The 19,617-nt window shown below is 42.9% G+C and overlaps 1 protein-coding gene and 1 long non-coding RNA gene across 3 annotated transcripts in view; both read right to left on the reverse strand.

Moving 5' to 3' along the window:
* Nucleotides 1-8,288: 8,288 nt before the first annotated feature.
* Nucleotides 8,289-13,318, reverse strand: LOC115648556. The gene is made up of 3 exons (XR_003999594.1): nt 13,041-13,318; nt 12,344-12,409; nt 8,289-11,557 (listed from the first exon to the last, which is right to left on the reverse strand). It is a non-coding gene; the product is annotated as an uncharacterized LOC115648556 (long non-coding RNA).
* A 314-nt stretch (nt 13,319-13,632) lies between these two features.
* MED23 (mediator complex subunit 23) overlaps nt 13,633-19,617 on the reverse strand; it is an 82,719-nt gene continuing 76,734 nt past the window's right edge. Inside the window, exons 27-29 of one of the 2 annotated variants that reach the window (XR_003999593.1) lie at nt 15,034-15,153; nt 14,156-14,294; nt 13,633-14,022 (exon numbers count right to left, since the gene is read on the reverse strand). Coding sequence is in view for 1 of the 2 variants with exons in the window: in XM_030556312.1 (XP_030412172.1) it covers nt 15,100-15,153 (54 nt within the window). In the remaining variant the exon portion in view is untranslated. Of the gene's footprint in view, nt 14,023-14,155; nt 14,295-14,580; nt 15,154-19,617 lie in introns of those variants that run through there. The other variant, XM_030556312.1, reaches the window with a different exon arrangement.

Consider the following 19,617-nt stretch of genomic DNA (forward strand, 5'->3'; position numbering starts at 1 on the left):
GTATTGTGGTGGGACATGACAGTGAAGAAGTGAAATGTGTGGAGAATGAACTTGTAGAGCTGTTCCCTTGGTGTGGTTCAAAAGGTGTCTGGGGTGGGCAGCCGCTGTCCCCGCGGGGCCCAGGACAGCTGCATGGCGAGGTCCAGGGTAGCCAGCCGGCCCCACAGGTCCAGGGCAAGCAGTGGGGTGGCCTGCACAGTGAGGGACGGGGTTGAGGCTGCCGCTGCCATGCCACCTGGCCCCAGTGGACCACAATGGGTAATCAGTTGAAAACTACTGGTCTAGGCCAACAACCTTGGAATCCTGCTAATGATTTGCACACACATCAAAAGGAGACTATAACCCAACAAGTTTATGTATTTAAAAAATACTTAAACCCATTGGACAGTAATTCTACCACCTAGCTAAAGACAGAATGACTCAGGAGACTGTTAATGAGACAGAGAGCCTTTCAGCTTTAGGTCACAGGTTCAAACCCAAGCTGGTAGTGGCCAAACATTATCTTTTGATGGCTTCAGTCCAGTTTCACATTTTGTCATCTCTGCATAGGCCAGGAACTAAAGGAGCTTAGACACTGAGCTACTGAACCCATTTACGTAGATGGATGGAGAGGGCTAATTTACATTGTTGCAGCTTGTTTAGTGAAGAAACAAAAGGTTTCAGGCTCCAGTTTTAAAGGATGAGAAAAATCTCACAGGTTTTAGAGTTACCAATAGCTCTAAACATTTGTTCCTAAAGGCAGGAGGCCAAATTCTCTGTTACTCTCCATGTAAGACCAATGATGCTACAAAGAACTGCAGATGTATATTCTAGTTCCAGGCCAATCCCAAGAATTATTTCTACATAGTATAGGACTATCCTGTAGTGTGTGGGCACATAGTAGTTGCTATTGCTTGGTCGGAGGGCACGCACGCACAAGTAATGAAGCTTGATACTTATACAGTATTTTTCATTCATACACCTTAATGATGTTTAGAAAGGTGAGCAAAATATCATCTCAGTTTTGAGAGAAGTAAATTGAAATAGAGAGAGGAAAGTGATTTGACCAAAGTCATATAGCAGACCTGAGAACAGAACTCAGCCCTCCTGTGTCCCAACCCTATCAACTGACCCTTTGGTTCTGCCCCAGAATAACCTCTGGAGAGGCCTCTGGAGAAGCAGACTAAACTTGCAAGATGTGTACTGGATTTCTGGAGGGCACCTAGGTGCAGTGCGTTACCAAATCCAGTCTTGCAGACACGAGAATCACTTAACTCAACTTTGGAATGGAGCAAGACAGCTTTTCAAGCAGCATGCAGAAGTAACACTGTTCCTTTCCTAAACTGTTGTGAAGTTGTATCCCTTATGCAAACTGTAAGATGAATATAGGTAATATAATTACTCACACTGGACCACTTGTTAGAATCTCAGGGGGTATGTATGATTTAAAAGATAGAAGGCACTATATTGTCAAGATGCTAGCACTATGCTAGGTGTTGACTATGCAGACTGATATGAAGAATTCTTTCTACAGAATAAATACTATTTTTATAGCACCAGTGCTTTTAGCAGCAGGTGCTCATGAGGTCTAACCTTACTAAACTTGAGAGTTCTGTGGAGATCATCGTCTGAGATGGTATTGTTGTAGAACTGAAGATTTAGGACACAGACTTAGATGTTCTAATTAACCCCTATTTTTAAACTGAAGAGCATGGCAAATAAATAATAAGGCATAAGATGGCAAATAGTATTACCATAAACTTCAAGGGTTTTTTTAATTAAAAAATTCTTTTAAAATGTCAAATATGATCAATATTTTACAAACCTTAATTGAGACTATTTTTTCTTTTGTTATCCAGTCATACTTGGTAAACAACTGACAGTACAAATACACAAATAACGTTTGAAGAATTAAAGTAGTGCATTATAAAAACCTAAAATAAAGCTTACATGTGATAAAAATCCTACTGTGACTAATAAAAATTACACCATTTCCCAGCTAGGGAAAATAAATATCAACCAGCAAATCGTAATTGAATCCACAGATTTTAACACAGTTCCATTTTAGATGGTCTTTGGCTAATAATCTAGCAGTCTGTTAGTTCACACTAAATCAAAGCCACTGCTCATCTATTTACTTAAATGAAGACATCAGTAAATTCCCAAGTTTACAATGAGTCATTCATAGTCATTAAAGAAATTAAGGCCAGGTCTACACTACAGAGTTATATCGGTATAACTATGTTGCTAAAGGATGTGAAAAATAAACCCCTTGAGTAACATAGTGAAACCAACCTAACCCCCAACCGTAAACAGTGCTGTCAATGGGGGGTGGCTTCTCCTGTTGACATAACTACCACCTCTCATGGAGGTGGATTAGCTAAGCCGACACAAGATGCTCTCCTGTCAGTGCAGCAGTGTCTTCACTAAAGTACTGCAGCTATGCTGCTGCAGTGCTGTATGTGCAGACAAGCCCTAACTCCCCAAACGAAGAAAGCATTTAAATACATCCTTAACTTTAATCAGATATGCAAATCCCATTGACTTACATCACTGGAACTTAAGCATGACTTCTTTATTTTTCTCTTTGTCATTCTGCAAACATAGAGGGAAAATCAAATTCGGCTTTTGTGTAACTTTAAGGTTTTGCCAAGAGGAAAATCCTCTGTGTTTTGACTCTGTTGTCTGTGAGATCATCTTGCTTTCTAATTTCACAGAGGTATTCTTTTCACCCTTTTTCTTTAATTAATAGTCTTCTTTTAAAAACCTGATCGATTTTTGCTTCTTTTTAAGATCCAAGAATTTTGGATTTGGGCTCACCAGGAATTGGTGGGGGGGATTTTCTTAAGTCTACCCAGAAAAAAGGAGTATAGAGACTTTGGGGAGAGAAATTAGTCAAATACTGCCAGGAAATCAGGGATAAGGACTGGGTAAAATTGGGGGAAGGCAGAGTACCCAAATGGCTCTCCCTCAAACTTTTTTTTAAAACATTTGATGGTGGCAGCGACTGTTTTGCCTAAGCTGGCAAAAATAAGTTTAATGGTTATTCATGCAGGTACCCCTATCTGTACCCTAAAGTTCAGAGTGGGTGGGGACACCGTGACACCTCTTTAGCCATTTAAAAAAATTTTACAGAGACCTTGGCCTGGAACTTTTGGGCAGCCATATGTTTACCCCCCAAGCACTGTCCCCCCTCTTCTTTACACCTGAGTGGATGTACCCTTGAGGGTGCCCCTTGTACCCAGCCCCTTTCCACGAATAGTCATGCCTGCTTACAGCCACCCTTTGGAAAAATTGAAGTATTTTCAAAAAATCACCCGCCAGAGCTTTTGCATTTTTGATGTAGTTTCCAGCCCTCTTTTCTTTTAGAACCCCTGAGGAACAGAGTCCATCAGTTTTCTGAATGAGGCATCATACTTTTCCCAAATACTAGAATATGGGGGAGCTGTGAAGAGCTTATGGTGTTGGGAGAGTGGTTTGTCAGTCCTTGGTTTTTTATTCACAACCCCTAGAGCATGTGCTCCGGGTTTGTGAATGTGGGCGTTTTCGCTCACAGTTTTCTCAGGACTTGGTGTGGTGGTGGCCGCTGAGGAACTGGAGTTGTGTTTGCCTGGTTGGTTTTTACTAGAGTCTTTTGTTTTGTTCTTGGATTTGACGAATATGAGGATTGGACTGTCCTGATACTTCATCTGCACTCTTGTGCTGTTTTGTGCTGGCGTTGTTAAAGGTCTCAAAGCAGATTCCTGGTTCTTTGGCGGTTCTGGTGGAGGTGTCCCTGTAGCTCCAATTACAGCATTGTTAGGAGAGCTGCACTTGCCTGATTAGAGGGAAAAAATCATTTTCCAAAATTTAATTTTACCATCTTTCTCACCCACACCTATGTATTTACTTAAAATACGCAACCTCATAAAATAATCAAACCAATAAGCAAAATATATTTAGTGGGCTTCATCCATCCATCAGCCATTGATGCTGGTGAATTTTCCATTTCAGCTGTTTCTTTCCTTTTTCTTTTGAGCTTGTTTACCTTTGGTCTAAGGATGTCTAGTGTTTTGACTGTACTGTGGAGCAGACAACATTATTATTTAAAACAGACAAAATGGTCTTGTAAACTTAAAAAATAAAATACTCATTAGGTTGTTTTTCTATTTAAAAAGTCACAGCTTTAAAACAAAATAATCCACTTCAGGCTGTACAACAAATACAGCTTTTGAGTTTATTTCTACCACTTAAAAAAAACACAATAACCCACAAACATTTTCAAAAACACATCTCATTTTGCAGAATAAAAGCCAAACTGTTTTAAAACCAACTTTAAAAAAAAACATTTTGCACAGAAACTCCTATTAGCTTGAAACATGCATACCATCAACTTGCAGCCAGTAGTTTACAACCAAGAGTTTGCAACAAAATACTTTTCAATAAAGCCAATTGCAGAAAGTTACATTCTACCAGAGGATAAAGGGTTGCCGGCACATGGTTGTTCTGTTTCCCCATCATGTGGGTTTGGGCCTTTGGGTAAAGAATAAGCAAAAATTTTAGTTAGTATTATTCCCCATCTACATCAAACTCCTATAAACAAACAACCCATTTTAAAAACAAATCACATTTTGCAGAGTAATAAACCCTGTTAGTTTGTAACAAACATTTGGCAACCATGTGTTTTTTTTTAAAGTATATCTATGTTTTGCACAGACCCCTATCTCTCACACACAAAAACTAGCAGCTTTAAACAAACCCAATCAACAGTTTGCAACCAAATACTTTTAAAAAACCACACCTATGTCTCGGATAGACCCCTATCTCTTTCTCACACACAAACAGCAGCTTTAAACACATCCAACCAACAGTTTGCAACCATACTTTTAAAATGCCCACCCTTATCTCTAACTTAGGCCCTTGAATCATGAACAATTTAAACATTAAAGCCAACTCTTTTAAGACAAACAACCCATTTTTTTTAAATATTTTTTTTGCAGAATAAAAACCAAACTGCTTTTAAAAACCAATTTTTAAAAACACATTTTGATACCCCTATTAGTTTGAAACATACCATACCATCAGTTTGCAGCCATAAAACCCCAGCGGTTTAAAACCCACAGTTTGCAACACAATACTTTTCAATAAACTCACATGCCTTTTAAAGCCAATTGCAGAAAGTTACCTTCTACCACAGGATAAAGGATTTCAGGCACATGGTTGTTCTGTTTTGGGGCCTTTTGGGTTAAAGAAGAAGCAAAAATGTTATACCTGAAGTTTTTTTTTTAATTTTATTTTAACAGTATTAAGCACAACTATAGTTAAAAATTGTTTTTACCTTGGCCTGGTGGTGAAATGCAGCTTGTTTCATGCTATACAGATAACACTTCAATAAAGATAGGTGATAAACCAATAAAATAAAACCCAGCAAGATCTTATTAAAGGGGATAAGGCAAAATGCCATGTTTATTGTGAATACAGAAAGAATCAGAGTAAGCAATCAGCTATAGCTATAACATCTCATTCACTCACACACACACACAAGTTCTGCAAAGTTGTTATAGTTACCAACCTAGGAGTTGCTCCTGCCAAGTCACTGGCCAGGTGGGCTGGACAGGAAGGTGGAGCAGGGCCTTGTGAGATGCGCATCCGAGGCTCCTGGAGGTTGGTTTGCAGAATTAGACCCAAAGTCTTCAGTCTTTAGGGTCTGTTTTTATAGGATTTCTCCTCATACAAATTTATAGGGTCTGCTTCATTATGCTGTTCTAAGTAATAATCAATCACTGTTTTCACGTTTGAGGTGATAGTCAATCATGCAGATGGCACAGCAATAATGAACTGACAGTATGTTGTTATCTTGTTCCTCGGCTCTTTGCTCCTTCATCCTCCTTAGGACAAGTATGCCCTCAGGGTTATCGGGCTTTCTCGTCCACTGCTTTCTTCAGCCAGATGATCTTAGTTTAAGGCTGGCACCTCAACCTTTAGTCTTTCATTCCCCATTCAATCATATATACATACAATCACACTCCAACGTATATCCTTTCACATCTGCATTTTAATCACCTACCCATCCTTTAACAGAACCATTCTAAAATCAATGGGACATGGCAGACTTCAATAAGTCTATTCATCCCACTTGTTATATCTAAAAGGAAACAAACAAGATAAGAATGAAAGAGTGGGGGGTTCACAAATCTTATTCTGGAGTTTAGGAAAACAAAGTTGTACCATCAATAAAGAACAACTGTTATTCTGTTACTTTTAGAACAATTTCTTTGTCTCTGGATGTGCTTCGACAATTAACACTGACCTTGTAAAACTGACAGGCAATTTCAATCAACACAGGCTCGGCAGAAACATAGTTCTTTCTAATGGTCAGGCCAAATTCTGGGGTCTTCTGTAAAGTCACTCTTTCTTACATTTCCCATATCAGAAATATACCAGTTATCAATTTAGTTCATCTGAAGAAGTGTGGTTTTCACCCACGAAAGCTTATGCTCAAATAAATCTGTTAGTCTTTACGGTGCCACCAGACTCCTTGTTGTTTTTGTGGATACAGACTAACACGGCTACCCCCTGATACTAGTCCAACATAGTTACCATTATTTAGTAAGGACAGCATGGCCAAAAATTGACATTATATAATATATATTTTCAGTGTTAAAAACAGGGAGCATACCTCCTCTTGCAGTCCAGCAGCAATTCAGGAGAGTTTCTGTTGAAAGAGGACAGTCTCCAAAAACTGAGGTTTCTATACCATCCTAACTCTTTGTTTCAAACAGACTTCAAAAGTCTGTAACACTGCTATACAGCCAAAATGCTTCTGAAATAAATGTAGTCCAACTTTACTAATTCTGGGTCACTGAGAATGAAAATGATGCTTAAAATTGTTGATTGGCTCTAGTTTTCAAGATATGCTATTGGGTCAGTATATACGCCCCTTGACTTGGGAATGGCGGAGGATAAGTGAGTTATAAAGGGAAGGGATCGCAAGTTAAACCAAAAATGACTAAAATACATCTTTGACTGGATCTATGAATAAATCTATGACTGGGTTTGGACAGCAGTTGCTTTTTAGGCAAAACAATGAATGATGCAATCTGAAGCTGGTATTGCATCATACGTGATATGAATTGCATCCTGTTATTCCTAGAAGTCATGGATGATGCAATCATAACAAAGCTTACATCACTCTGCTGAACAAATTGCCCTATATCAGTTCTAGAAATCATACAGTGTTGTGCTTTCTTATTTGTCAGTGTTTGATTTTGCAAAGGGACACATTTCTGTTTAGCCAAAGTGAGCAGAGATGCCTCGTACTTGTGTAAACAGTGCAGATAACTTCTGCTATGTTTGTGGTGAAGTGACTTTTGCATCACAAAAGCGCAGTATAACCACTATGGTTAAGAAAGCCTATCACCTTTCTTTTGGCTGCAAAATTGGAGATCAGGACAAGAGGTGGGCCCCACACATATGCTGCAACCCTTGTGCAACAAATCTTCGCCAGTGGTTGAACAGGAAAAGGAAATCTATGCCTTTTGCAGTGCTAATGATTTAGAGAGAGCCAACAGATCATACCAGCAATTGTTCCTTCTGCATGGTGCCTCCAGTTGGGAAAGGTGTGTCAAAGAAGAAAAAGTGGACTGTGCATTATCCAAACATTCCATCAGCTATACGCCCAGTACCCCACGGAGGAGGACTGCCGGTTCCTGATGCACCAGAATCATTCTCACTTGAGTCAGACGAGGAAGAGGAAGAGGAGGAAACTTCTGGTCCTGAACCATCAATGTCACAGGACCCACATTTTCTCCCATCCTCCTCCTCTGAACCACACCTCATAACACAAGGTGAACTGAACGACCTTGTCAGGGATTTGGAACTACCCAAAAGTAAGGCAGAGCTGTTGGGCTCCAGACCACAGCAGTGGAATCTCCTGGCAGGCTATCAGGGCAAATGGAGCCCATCAATGCTTGCAGACTATTGCTGGACAGTGACAAGAGATGCTCCATTTAATGAATACAAGAGATAAGCCAAGAAGCGCCGAGTAGACACTGAATAGGACTAAACTATGTACATAATAGTTTTTTGCCTTTTGTTTCATAATAAATTTTATTGATATAACCCTTTTGCTGATTTTTAAAGTGTTACATAAACAGGACAGGTGAAATATTATCATGTAAAGCAACCATAAACACATGAAAAGACCTAGGTTTACAATTTATGATTAAAACTCTACTACCTACACAATATACATAGACATACAATGTAAAAACTTAAATATCTTAGAAACAGTAGCCAGTTGTTTTAATTGTCATATATGAATTCAGCACATCAAAATACATAATAAATAGCACATTTTATCTCTGAAGCAGACGACTTCTCAAAAATTGTAGACCACTGTAATTAGCAGGTTGACTCAATCACCACAACTCTGAATTAATAGGTACTTAAGGACTTTAGGCACCCCTCCCCTAACATTCCCTTTTGTGATGTGGGATGGGGAAAATTAAATTTGTTTGCACAACTAGGCTGCTTTTGGCTATTTTTTTTTCCTTTTAGTTAAAATACATTTTTCTGTAGGGCCTTTTTACCATATTAAACAGTAAATCATCAGTCCTTTGTTACTGTATCCATTCCTAAATGGGGGCCCTTTGCAGATATCAATGTCTTGGGGCTGGTTTGTTTGTTTTTTAAACATTTTCTTTCACGCTTAAAATCTGGGGGCTGTTTTTGAAATAAAATGGGTGTATCACAACCATTGTGAGCAGCCTAATAATATCCATAGTTTTTAAATGTTTGATGGGCTTTAGAGCAAATGCTTGTTCTAAAGTATTGTGGTGGTTTGTGAACAATTGAAATATTTAAGTTTTGGGTTAGACCCTGGTTTATTTTTTGTAAATATGGTATTTTAAACTTTTAATGACTTTAAGTTGCTAGAAAAAGAGTGACCCATAGCGTTCAACCAACTCCTGGGTTATATTTAAACTGTCCAATAGAGTTCTACCAACTCCAGGGGTTCTATTTAAACTGTTCAATAGCATCTGTGAATTTCTGAGGTTTTATTTCATTTCATATTAATCAAAACTCACCATTCTCACCCTACCACCTCCCTTACTGTGGGTGCACACCCATCAAATTTAATTACTGATCACTAATACATTAACCCTGATGGCACCCTGGACCCATCTAGAGAGCCTTCTGGGGAATTTTCTAAATCAGACTCTGAGTGAGAGTCATCACCACCCCACAGGTCGGATTTCACCTCCCCATTTTCAGACGAGCCAGTTTGAGAGCTTCCAAGAAGGGGCAGCTTTTTGGTTTTTTAACTTTACAAGACTGTTTCTTGTGTTTTATAATAATAATGTTGTCTGCTCCATAGTACGGTCAAAACATGAGAGATCCTTAGACCAGAGTGTTACCAGTTCTGCCCGTTACTTTGGGGTATGCTCATTTATTATCGTTACTCTTCGGGGGGAGGGGAGGTGTTCTGTCATTCTATTAATGTATTGCTTGTGTCATTCGTGTTTTCCTATGGAGCTCTACTCTTCCCTTCTGCAAGTCCCCTAACGATGGAGCTATCCTGCAAGACCTAGGTTCCCCAGAGCTGGGTTCCTCCAGCCCCAGAATCAGATGAGCACACGCACACAAACACATACACTAACAAAGCAAGTCTGATTGGACCGGGTCAATCAGCACTCTCAAGCTTATAGGCCACAGTACTGCACCAGAATAGAGTAAGCCTGAGCAGGCTGGGTCGAACAGCACTTCCAAGCTGGCATCTTCACATGTCACAGGTTCAGCACGTCCCTATCCCCACTTTCACGTCACAACTGTTCTGGTAGTAACCCACTAGATGGGTCCCATCTACTTCTGATGACCCTCATGGAGTCTCACTCTCTCCATGTACACCTCTGCATTTTCAAGGTCACTTGGGGGTTCCTCTATGGGACCATCATCGGCATCTTCGACATCAGATGCTATTTGAGAGTCAGACTCTGAGGGGCTTCTGTGAGAGTCATCAGGAGTCACCCTGGACCCATCTAGAGAGCCTTCTGAGGAATTTTCTAAATCAGACTCTGTGTGAGAGTCACTACCACCCACAAGTCAGATTCCACCTCCCCATTTTCAGATGAGCCAGTTTGAGAGCCTCCAGTAAGGAGAATCTTTTTGTTTTGTTTTTTCCTCATTACCTCTTCAGTCTTTTAAAAAAAATTTACAGCAACCCTGGCCTGGAACTTTTTGGCAGCCATATGTTTATCTCCCACGCACTGTCCCCCCTCTTCTTTACACCTGAGTGGATGTACCCTTGAGGGTGCCCCTTGTACGCAGCCCCTTTCCACGAATAGTCATGCCTGCTTAGAGCCACCCTTTGGAAAAATTGAAGTATTTTCAAAAAATCACCCGCCAGAGCTTTTGCATTTTTAATGTAGTTTCCAGCCCTCTTTTCTTTTAGAACCCCTGAGGAACAGAGTCCATCAGTTTTCTGAATGAGGCATCATACTTTTCCCAAATACTAGAATATGGGGGAGCTGTGAAGAGCTTGTGGTGTTGGGAGAGTGGTTTGTCAGTCCTTGGTTTTTTATTCACAAACCCTAGAGCACGTGCTCCAGGTTTGTGAATGTGGGCATTTTCGCTCACAGTTTTCTCAGGGCTTGGTGTGGTAGTGGCTGCTGAGGAACTGGAGTTGTGTTTGCCTGGTTGGTTTTTACTAGAGTCTTTTGTTTTGTTCTTGGGTTTGACGAATATGAGGATTGGACTGTCCTGATACTTCATCTGCACTCTTGTGCTGTTTTATGCTGGCGTTGTTAAAAGTCTCAAAGCAGATTCCTGGTTCTTTGGCAGTTCTGGTGGAGGTGTCCCTGTAGCTCCAACTATAGCATTGTTAGGAGAGCTGCACTTGCCTGATTAGGGGAAAAAAAAACATTTTCCAAAACTTAATTTTACCATCTTTCTTACCCACGCCTATGTATTTACTTAAAATACTCAACCTCATAAAATAACCAAACCAATAAGCAAAATATATTTAGTGGGTTTCATCCATCCATCAGCCATTGATGCTGGTGAGTTTTCCTTTGCAGCTATTTCTTTCCTTTTTCTTTTGAGCTTGTTTACCCTTGGTTTAGGGATCTCTCATGTTTTGACCATACCGTGGAGCAGACAACAGTATTATTATAAAACAGATGAAATGGTCTTGTAAACTTAAAAAATAAAATACTCATTATGGTGTTTTTCTATTTAAAAAGGCACAGCTTTAAGACAAAATAATCGATTTCAGGCTGTACAACAAACAGCTTTTGAGTTTATTTCTACCACTTAAAAAAAACAACAACCCACAAACATTTCAAAAACACATCTCATTTTGCAGAATAAAAACCAAACTGTGGTAAAACCAACTTAAAAAAAAACATTTTGCACAGAAACCCGTACGTTTGAAACATGCATACCAAGAGTTTGCAGCCATAAAACCCCAGCAGTTTACAACCAAGAGTTTGCCACAAAATACTTTTCAATAAAGCCAATTGCAGAAAGTTATCTTCTACCAGAGGATAAAGGGTTGCTGGCACATGGTTGTTCTGTTTCCCCCCATGTGCGTTTGGGCCTTTAGGTAAAAAATAAGGAAAAATTGTAGTTGGTATTATTTCCCATCTACATCTAACCCCTATAAACAAATAACCCATTTTAAAAACACATCACATTTTGCAGAGTAAAAAACCTTTTGGCTTGTTTTGTTTCAAACTAACACTTGGCAACCATGTAGGTTTTTTTTTAAACTTATACATAAGTTTTGCACAGACCCCTATCTCACACACACAAAAAGCAGCAGCTTTAAACAAACCCAATCAACAGTTTGCAACCAAATACTAGTAAAAAACCACACCTATGTCTTGCACAGACCCCTATCTCTCTCTCTCTCTCTCTCACACACACACACGTGCTCAAACAGCAGCTTTAAAAACACCCAACAAACAGTTCGCAACTTTTAAAAAACCCACCCTTATCCCTAAAGCCAACTAGGGTGACCAGACAGCAAATATCAAAAATCGGGAAGGGCGTGGGGTGTAATAGGAGCCTATATAAGAAAAAGACCCAAAAATCGGGACTGTGCCTATAAAATCGGGACATTTGGTCACCCTAAAGCCAACTCTTATAAGAAGACAAACCACCTCATTTAAAAAAAAATCTTTTTTTTTTCAGAATAAAAACCAAACTGCTTTTAAAAACCAACTTTTAAAAACACACTTTGCACAGAAACCCCTATTAGTTTGAAACACTCCATACCGTCAGTTTGCAGCCATAAAACCCCAGCAGTTTAAAACCAACAGTTTGCAACAAAATACTTTTCAATAAACTCACATGCCTTTAAAAGCCAATTGCAGAAAGTTACCTTCTACCAGAGGATAAAGGGTTGCTGGCACATGGTTGTTCTGTTTCCCCCCATGTATGTTTGGGTCTTTAGGTTAAAGAAGGAGCAAAAAAGTTAGTTAGTATTACCCCCAAATCCCTATGCAACCTGTGTAATACTGAAGTTTTGGGTTTTTTAATTTAACAGTATTAAGCACACTATTAGTTAAAAATGGTTTTTATCTGTGCCTGGTGGTGAAATGCAACTTAAAGTTACTGGTTCCACGCTAAACAGATCACACTGCAATAAACATAAGTACCATTACTTAGTAAAGGACAGCATGGCCAAAGATTGACATTATATAATATATATTTTCAGAGTTAAAAACAGGGAGCATACCTCTTTTTGCAGTCCAGCAGTAATTCAAGAGAGTTTTGTGATGTTGTGCAGTCAATATGGTTTTATAAGTTAATATAATGTATCTGAGATATGCTTCATGCAAAAGGTCTCTTGGTAAGGTATCATTACAAAGCTTATAATCTACTGAGTGTAATCATCTTATTTCTATTAATGTACCATTCTTCTATCTGAAACTAGCATGTGAAATATAATTCTGAGGGCTTATTGTAATTATGTAAAGCATGGGCTGTTAATGGTGGTTTGGAATCTTGATGACTACCGTTAACGAGGACCATTGTCTGGAAATGGTTGTGTTTTACCTGTAAGTCTTCCTATATACCTGTGATGGTGAAGGAGTTCATGTTTCCTCTCAGCCTTTCCATGATTTCTAAAACATGCATTCTTGGTAAGAGATGGCCTCTTCTGCCCGGCGCTGGGACTTATGAGGTGATAGTCCTGCACTCTGATGGCAGAGATCAGTGGGAGGAGTTGTTAGAGGGCTCACAAGACCCTCTTCTGGGAGATTCATCCCACTCCAGAACTCCCCCCCGGGGTGGGACACCAGCAGGGCCGGAGCTTCCATTGAGGCGAACTAGGCAATTGCCTAGGGCACCAGGATTTTTGGGGGGCAGCATTTTGCTGGGGGGGGGCGTGGCAGGTGGCTCCGGTGGACCTGCCGCAGTCTTGCCTGCGGAGGGTCCGTTGGTCCGCGGCTCCGGTGGATCTGCCGCAGGCATGCCTGAGGATGGTCCGCTGGTCCCTGCAGCTCCAATGGGCCTCCTGCAGGCATGGCTGCGGCAGCTCCACTGGAGCCGCGGACCAATGGACCCTCCACAGAAATGGCTGTGGAAGCTCCACCGGAGCAGCGGGAGCGGCACGTGGGGCGGCGAAATGGCCGTGCGCCTAGGGCGCGAAAAACTCTAGCGCCGGTCCTGGTCACCAATGGCTGAAATCGCTCCTGATTGGTAGAGGGCAGTGGGAGGAGTTGTTAGAGGGGGTCACACAACCCAGTTTCGGATGGGTCATCTTGCCCCCGAGCTCCCACGATAGGTCAAATCTTTTGGGGCAATCCCATGGGTGCAAAACACCTCCTGATTGGTAGAAGGCAGTGGGAGGAGTTCTTAGAGAGGTCAAATGACACAGCTTGCTTCCAGTCAAGTGTCTGGTTTGACCCCAGAAATAATACCCCCATTGACGGGACTTCCGGTGACAGATGGGCGGGGCTTAAGGGGTCAAGGGGCGGGGTTGATGTTTGATTGATGGTGGGGCCCTTATACTATGCTGTCCAGGGCGTCTGGGTCCTATAGAAAGGCATCGTTGAGCTGTCGAGAGATTTTTCAGAAAAGAAACAAGTATAAGTTCCCACTGCTTGTTTTTAGATTTACACAACCCCGGTTCCTAACCCCATTACACACACACAAATCCTCTAACGTTACTTCTAAATTGTTAATTTACCTGAGCGACGTCTTTTCTGTTCACCTTTTCCGCTGGTGACTCCCCCGAGCTGCGAGATATTCTCAAATCTATCAGTATGCACCACAGGCACTTGCAAGTGCAAGCCCATTTGTCTGTGTATCCTTCCGATGTGCGCAGGCTGATAAAAGTCCATGCAAATAACGTAATGATCTGATTTTGAAAAAAGCTCAACACCCAGCAGTAGTTATTTAAGTATTACTCTAAAAAATACTATCAGCGCTGCATGTCACACATACACCCTATTTTTTTCCAAGCCAACATCTCCCCTATGAAGGAATACCGGACTCCCAAGGCCAATCATAAGAACGGCCATAGTGCGTCAGACCAAAGGTCCATCTAACCCAGTATCCTGTCCTCTGACAGTGGCCAATGCCAGGTGCCCCAAAGGGAATGAACAGAAAAGGTAAATCAAGTGGTCCATCCCCTGTTGCCCATTCCCAGCTTCTTCCCCCCACAAACCAAGATATACACGGGGGAAGGAAAGATGCCATGCGACAACAGTAAAGTGCCGAGGAGCAACTTTCTTGTAACACTGAACGGGGAATTTATTAAAACAAGGAAAACAGCATTATTCCTAAACCTATTCTGTCCCTCAGTCTGTTTAACTGCAGAGCTTCTGCTTAGACCTTCCCATCTGGCTCCCAGCTTCAGATTTAAAGGAACAGTAAGTACAGATATCCTCAAGGAAAGTTACTCCTTGTACGTTTTGAGTTTTTTCTGCTTATTCCCTCTAGTTTTAGTCCCTTCATCACATCTCGGCTTTCCTGATGGGCGGATGAGCAGGGTGTTTCCTCCCATTTGGCCTGTCCACTGCCCCCAGGATGTTTACAAAGCGTATGTCGGTGGTAGCGGCCTACCTCAGGCGTGGTGGGGTCCAGATCTTCCCCTATCTGGACAACTGGCTGGTCAAGGGCAGCTCTCGGTCACTGGTGCAGGATCATGTGGCATTCCTTCTGTCCACGTGTGCCACTCTGGGCCTGTCGGTAAATGACACCAAGTCCACGTTAGTCCCGGTGCAACGCATAGAGTTTATCGGGGCGCTCCTGGACACCATGTTGGCCAGAGCCTCCCTCCCACCGGAGAGGTTTGAGACCCTAAAAGAGCTCATCGACATGATCACAAGGTTTCCAGTGACAACAGCCAAAGCATGACTCCAGCTCTTGGGTCACATGTCAGCGTGCACATATGTGGTCCATTGTGCAAGACTCAGGATGAGGCCCCTCCAGCTATGGTGGGCCTTGGCGTTCTCCCAGGTCAGAGACAGGGTGGATAACTGGTGATCGCCTCCTTATGATGGTGGTCCTCCCCAAGGAACATGCTCCACGGAGTCCTATTCAGAGGCAGGCCCCTGTGGATGGAGCTGGTGTCCAATGCATAGGACCTGGGGTGAGGAGCCCATGTGGGGAATGTTCAGACCCAAGGTCTGTGGTCTGCACAGGACCTAGCCCTCCACATAAACTTCAAGGTAGTCCGGCTGGTGTGCGTGGCATTCCGTAACACCTGAAGGGCTGGGTGTCAGGGTTCTCCTGGACAACATGGCCTCGATGTTTTACATAAACAGGAAAAGCAGGGTCTGATCCTCTGCCAGGAAGCCCTCAGGCTGTGGGACTTCTTTATAGCCCATGACATTTGCCTACAGGCTACCACCTACTGGGCACCTGGAACTTGTGGGTGGCTTGCTTGAGTAGGGACTTCTCTCAGCACGAGTGGTCTCTTCACCCAGAGGTGGTGCACAGATCTTTCCGAGAGTGGGAAATTCCCCAGGTGGACTTGTTTGCGACTCGTCAGAACTGTCGCTGACCCCAGGGGGACTGGGACGGGACGCTATCTCCAATGCCTTCCTCCTGTCCTGGTCAGGCCAGTTCCTCTATGCCTTCCCCCCATTCCCACTGATAGGCAAGTCCTGGAAAAGATAAAGACGGACAGGGCCCGGGTCCTCCTGGTTGCCTCGGCCTGGCCAAGGCAGCATTGGTATGAGACCCTCACGAGCCTGGTGGTTGCCCTGCTGTGGCCGTTGCTGTCTCGCCCGGACGTGGTTTCCCAGGACCAGGGCCACCTCTTCAACCCCAACCTAGTGGCACTCCACTTCACAGCATAGCTGCTCAATGGTTAGGCCAGGAGGAAAAGGCATGCTCGGAAAGAGTTCAACGCGTCCTCTTGGAAATCAGGCGACCCTCCATGCGCCGAGCCTACTTGGCAAAGTGGTCTCAGTTTTCCTAATGGGCGGATGAGCAGGGCATTTCCCTCGTAGCTTCCTCGATCCAGCTAATTTTGAACTATCTCCTTCACCTTAGAGCCCATGGCCTGGCGCCCTCGTCCATCAAGGTGCACTTGGCGGCCATATTGGCCTTCTACTCACCAGTGCAGGGCCACACGGTGTTTTCCCATGCCATGACTGGCTAATTCTTTAAGGGATTGGATCGTCCCTTCCCGTACATTCAGACCCTGCTCTGCCAGTGGGACCTGAACCTAGTGCTGGCTCGCCTTGCGGCCCCCCCCCCCATTTGAGCTGCTAGCTACATGCTCCTGGTGGCACCTCTCAGGAAGGTAGCCTTCCTGGTGGTGATCACGTCGGCTAGGCATGTCTCAGAATTTGGGGCCTTCACCTCTGAGCCCCTGTACATGGTATTCCATAAGGATAAAGTCCAGCTTCGTCCACATCCTTCGTTCCACCTGAAGGTGGTTTCTGCCTACCACATGGGTCAGGACATTTTCCTGCCAGTCCTCTGCCCCAAGCCCTATGCGTCCAGTGAGGAGAGCCGTCTCCACATGCTGGATGTGAGACAGACTTTGGCTTTTTACTTGGAGTGGACTAAGCCATTCAGGAAGTCCTTGTAGCTGTTCATCGCCTTGGCCAAGCGCATGAAAGATCAGCTGATCTCCACTCAGCGGCTCTCCAATTGGATCACCTTGTGCATCCATACCTGCTATGACCTGGCGGGAATCGCCACACCATCAATTGTGAGGGCACACTCGACGAGGGCTCAGGCCTCGTCGGCTTCCTTTTTGGCCCATGTCTTTATTCAGGACATTTGTAGGGCTACCACGTGGTCTTCAGTTCACACTTTCACCTTGCATTATGCGATCATCTCCCAAACCAGGGAGGACACTGGGTTTGGCAGGGCTGTGCTCCATCCCAGAAATTTGTGAACTCCTACTCACCTCCAACAGATATAGCTTGGAATCACCTATTGTGGAATACACATGAGCAATCACTCGAAGAAGAAAAAACAGTTACCTTTTCCATAACTGGTGTTCTTTGAGATGTGTTGCTCATGTCCAGTCTACATCCCACCTGTCTTCCCCTCCGTTGGAGTTGTCTGGCAAGAAAGAACTGAGGGTGGGGGCAGCACGCAGTGCCCCTTATACTACGCCATGGAGGCGTCACTCCAGGGGTCGCTAGGGGTGCTTCCCTGTGGGTAGTGCTAGGGCAAAACTTCTGACACCGGTGCACATGGTGAGCATGCACACCTATTGTGGAATAGACATGAGCAACACATCTCGAAGAACACCAGTTACGGAAAAGGTAACTATCTTTTCTGCTTTTGCCAGTAGGTTGGCAGCCAGAGAGCTGTTTAGAAATCTGAAAAAAAGCAACATAGGTGAAAGTAATTATTTTTTACCACTGTTGACTACTATAAAGGATGTGTTTAATGTCCGTATATACTATATACTGTCCCTATATACTAGGTTGGCTCTGTTGTAACAGTAAACACTGGAATCAGGTGACTGTAATAAATTTGGCAACCGTGACCTATCTCAAGTGACTAGGAAACAAAATCATCTTGCTGGTTCAAGATTCACTAGTGCAGTGGTTTTCAACCTTTTTTCATTTGTAGACCCCTACAAAATTTCAAATGGAGATGCAGACCCCTTTGGAAATCTTGGACCTACAGGTTGAAAAACACTTTCTATGGTAAAGACAACTTTCTGTGGATCCCTTAGGCATCATATGAGGACCCCCAGGGGTCCATGGACAACTGGTTGAATATCACTGCACTAGTGTAACAATTTGGTGACACACGAGGGCTTGCAAGTGACTGAACTTTATTTCCTGGCTCCACTTACTTGACATAGGTCAGATTGCAAAATTCATGCCCCTGTCATCTGACAGGTTAATAACCCCCAGCTCCAAAAACCATAACCTTCTTTTGGCTGGAAAGCAGTGGAACAAAGTATATACTTCATGGGATTGTGTTATTTGGACAGCATCCACTCACCTATGGACATTCTCGGTGATTTTTTCCCCCCTTGCCCTTGTAGGTAAAATGGCTCTGGCAATGACAGTTCTTAATGTACTCCCCCAATATGCAGGAAGCTTTCACTATGAGTGCTTCCACAGCAGCCCGGCAGATACATCTGAGCTGTTTTTATGTGTATGCTGCCAATGCCAGACAAGTAACTTGGTCTGAATTTTCAGGGTGAAGTGATGAGGAAAGGGGGCAGGGAGAATACAAGGGGAGAAAAAAGTTCAGGAGAACCTGGCCTCTTATCCTTACAGGGACTGTGCCCATACTTAGCATCTTTGTGGGGCTAAGGGAGACTTGAAAAAAAATCAAATTTCGTCAAGAGAACTTTGTAGACATGAATAGCTCTTATCTCTAGAACTCTTAGTAGTTGCTTGCCACAATTTTCAGAAGTGGGTGGCTAGTGATTATGGATGCCTAACCTGACATGTCTTGATGAGTTCTGATTTTTAGAAAGTGCTGAGCACCAGGGATTTCCCTACACCCTCTCTGAATTCCCCCCACCCAGTTTCGTGAACTAGTTGCATGCAGTGTTGCCAATTTAGTGATTGTTTGGAAATTTGAATTGAAACATTAATACACACTTTAAAAGCATATAAAGTGTATGATAAAATACACTTAAAAAGTATAATGGATTTGAAAAGTATGAACATAGACTAGCTTCCTTATACAGCTGTTGTTTTTTATGACAATGTCGGTGCGTTCATTTCGGTGATGTTGGCCAATCTATTAATTTCAAATGATGATTTGTAAGCAAAGTCTCAATGAGCTTTCTCTGACAGCTAGTGATGAGCTGCGGGGGAAAGGCTTCAGGACCAGATTATATTTACATTCACACCTAATCTACCTAGGTATCCAGCAAACAGAGCTGTGTTGCCCAAGTGATAGATTTTGGCTGGGGTTGGGTTACAAATCACTTGAATGTGGGGGGAGGGGGGAGAAGGGGGTAATGAAATGTTGTTCTTTCAGCATGGGTAAAGGGCAGTAGAACTGTACTGAGCTTGTGCTGATTGAGGGCATCAAGAGAGAGAGTGGGGACAGGTGTTTAGCTTGATGGTCTGCCTGAGTCACAAGTACTATTTGACCTGCCCCTCTCCACTGTTTAAAGACAGAGCTGATTAGGCTCCATAGATAATCTTTTGTTTTGTTAAGTGACCACTGCAGCTAAAATCACTGATAATCAGGTCTAAATGC

This window comes from Gopherus evgoodei, chromosome 3 (genome assembly GCF_007399415.2).
Source record: "Gopherus evgoodei ecotype Sinaloan lineage chromosome 3, rGopEvg1_v1.p, whole genome shotgun sequence".
Taxonomy (NCBI): Eukaryota; Metazoa; Chordata; order Testudines; family Testudinidae; genus Gopherus; species Gopherus evgoodei.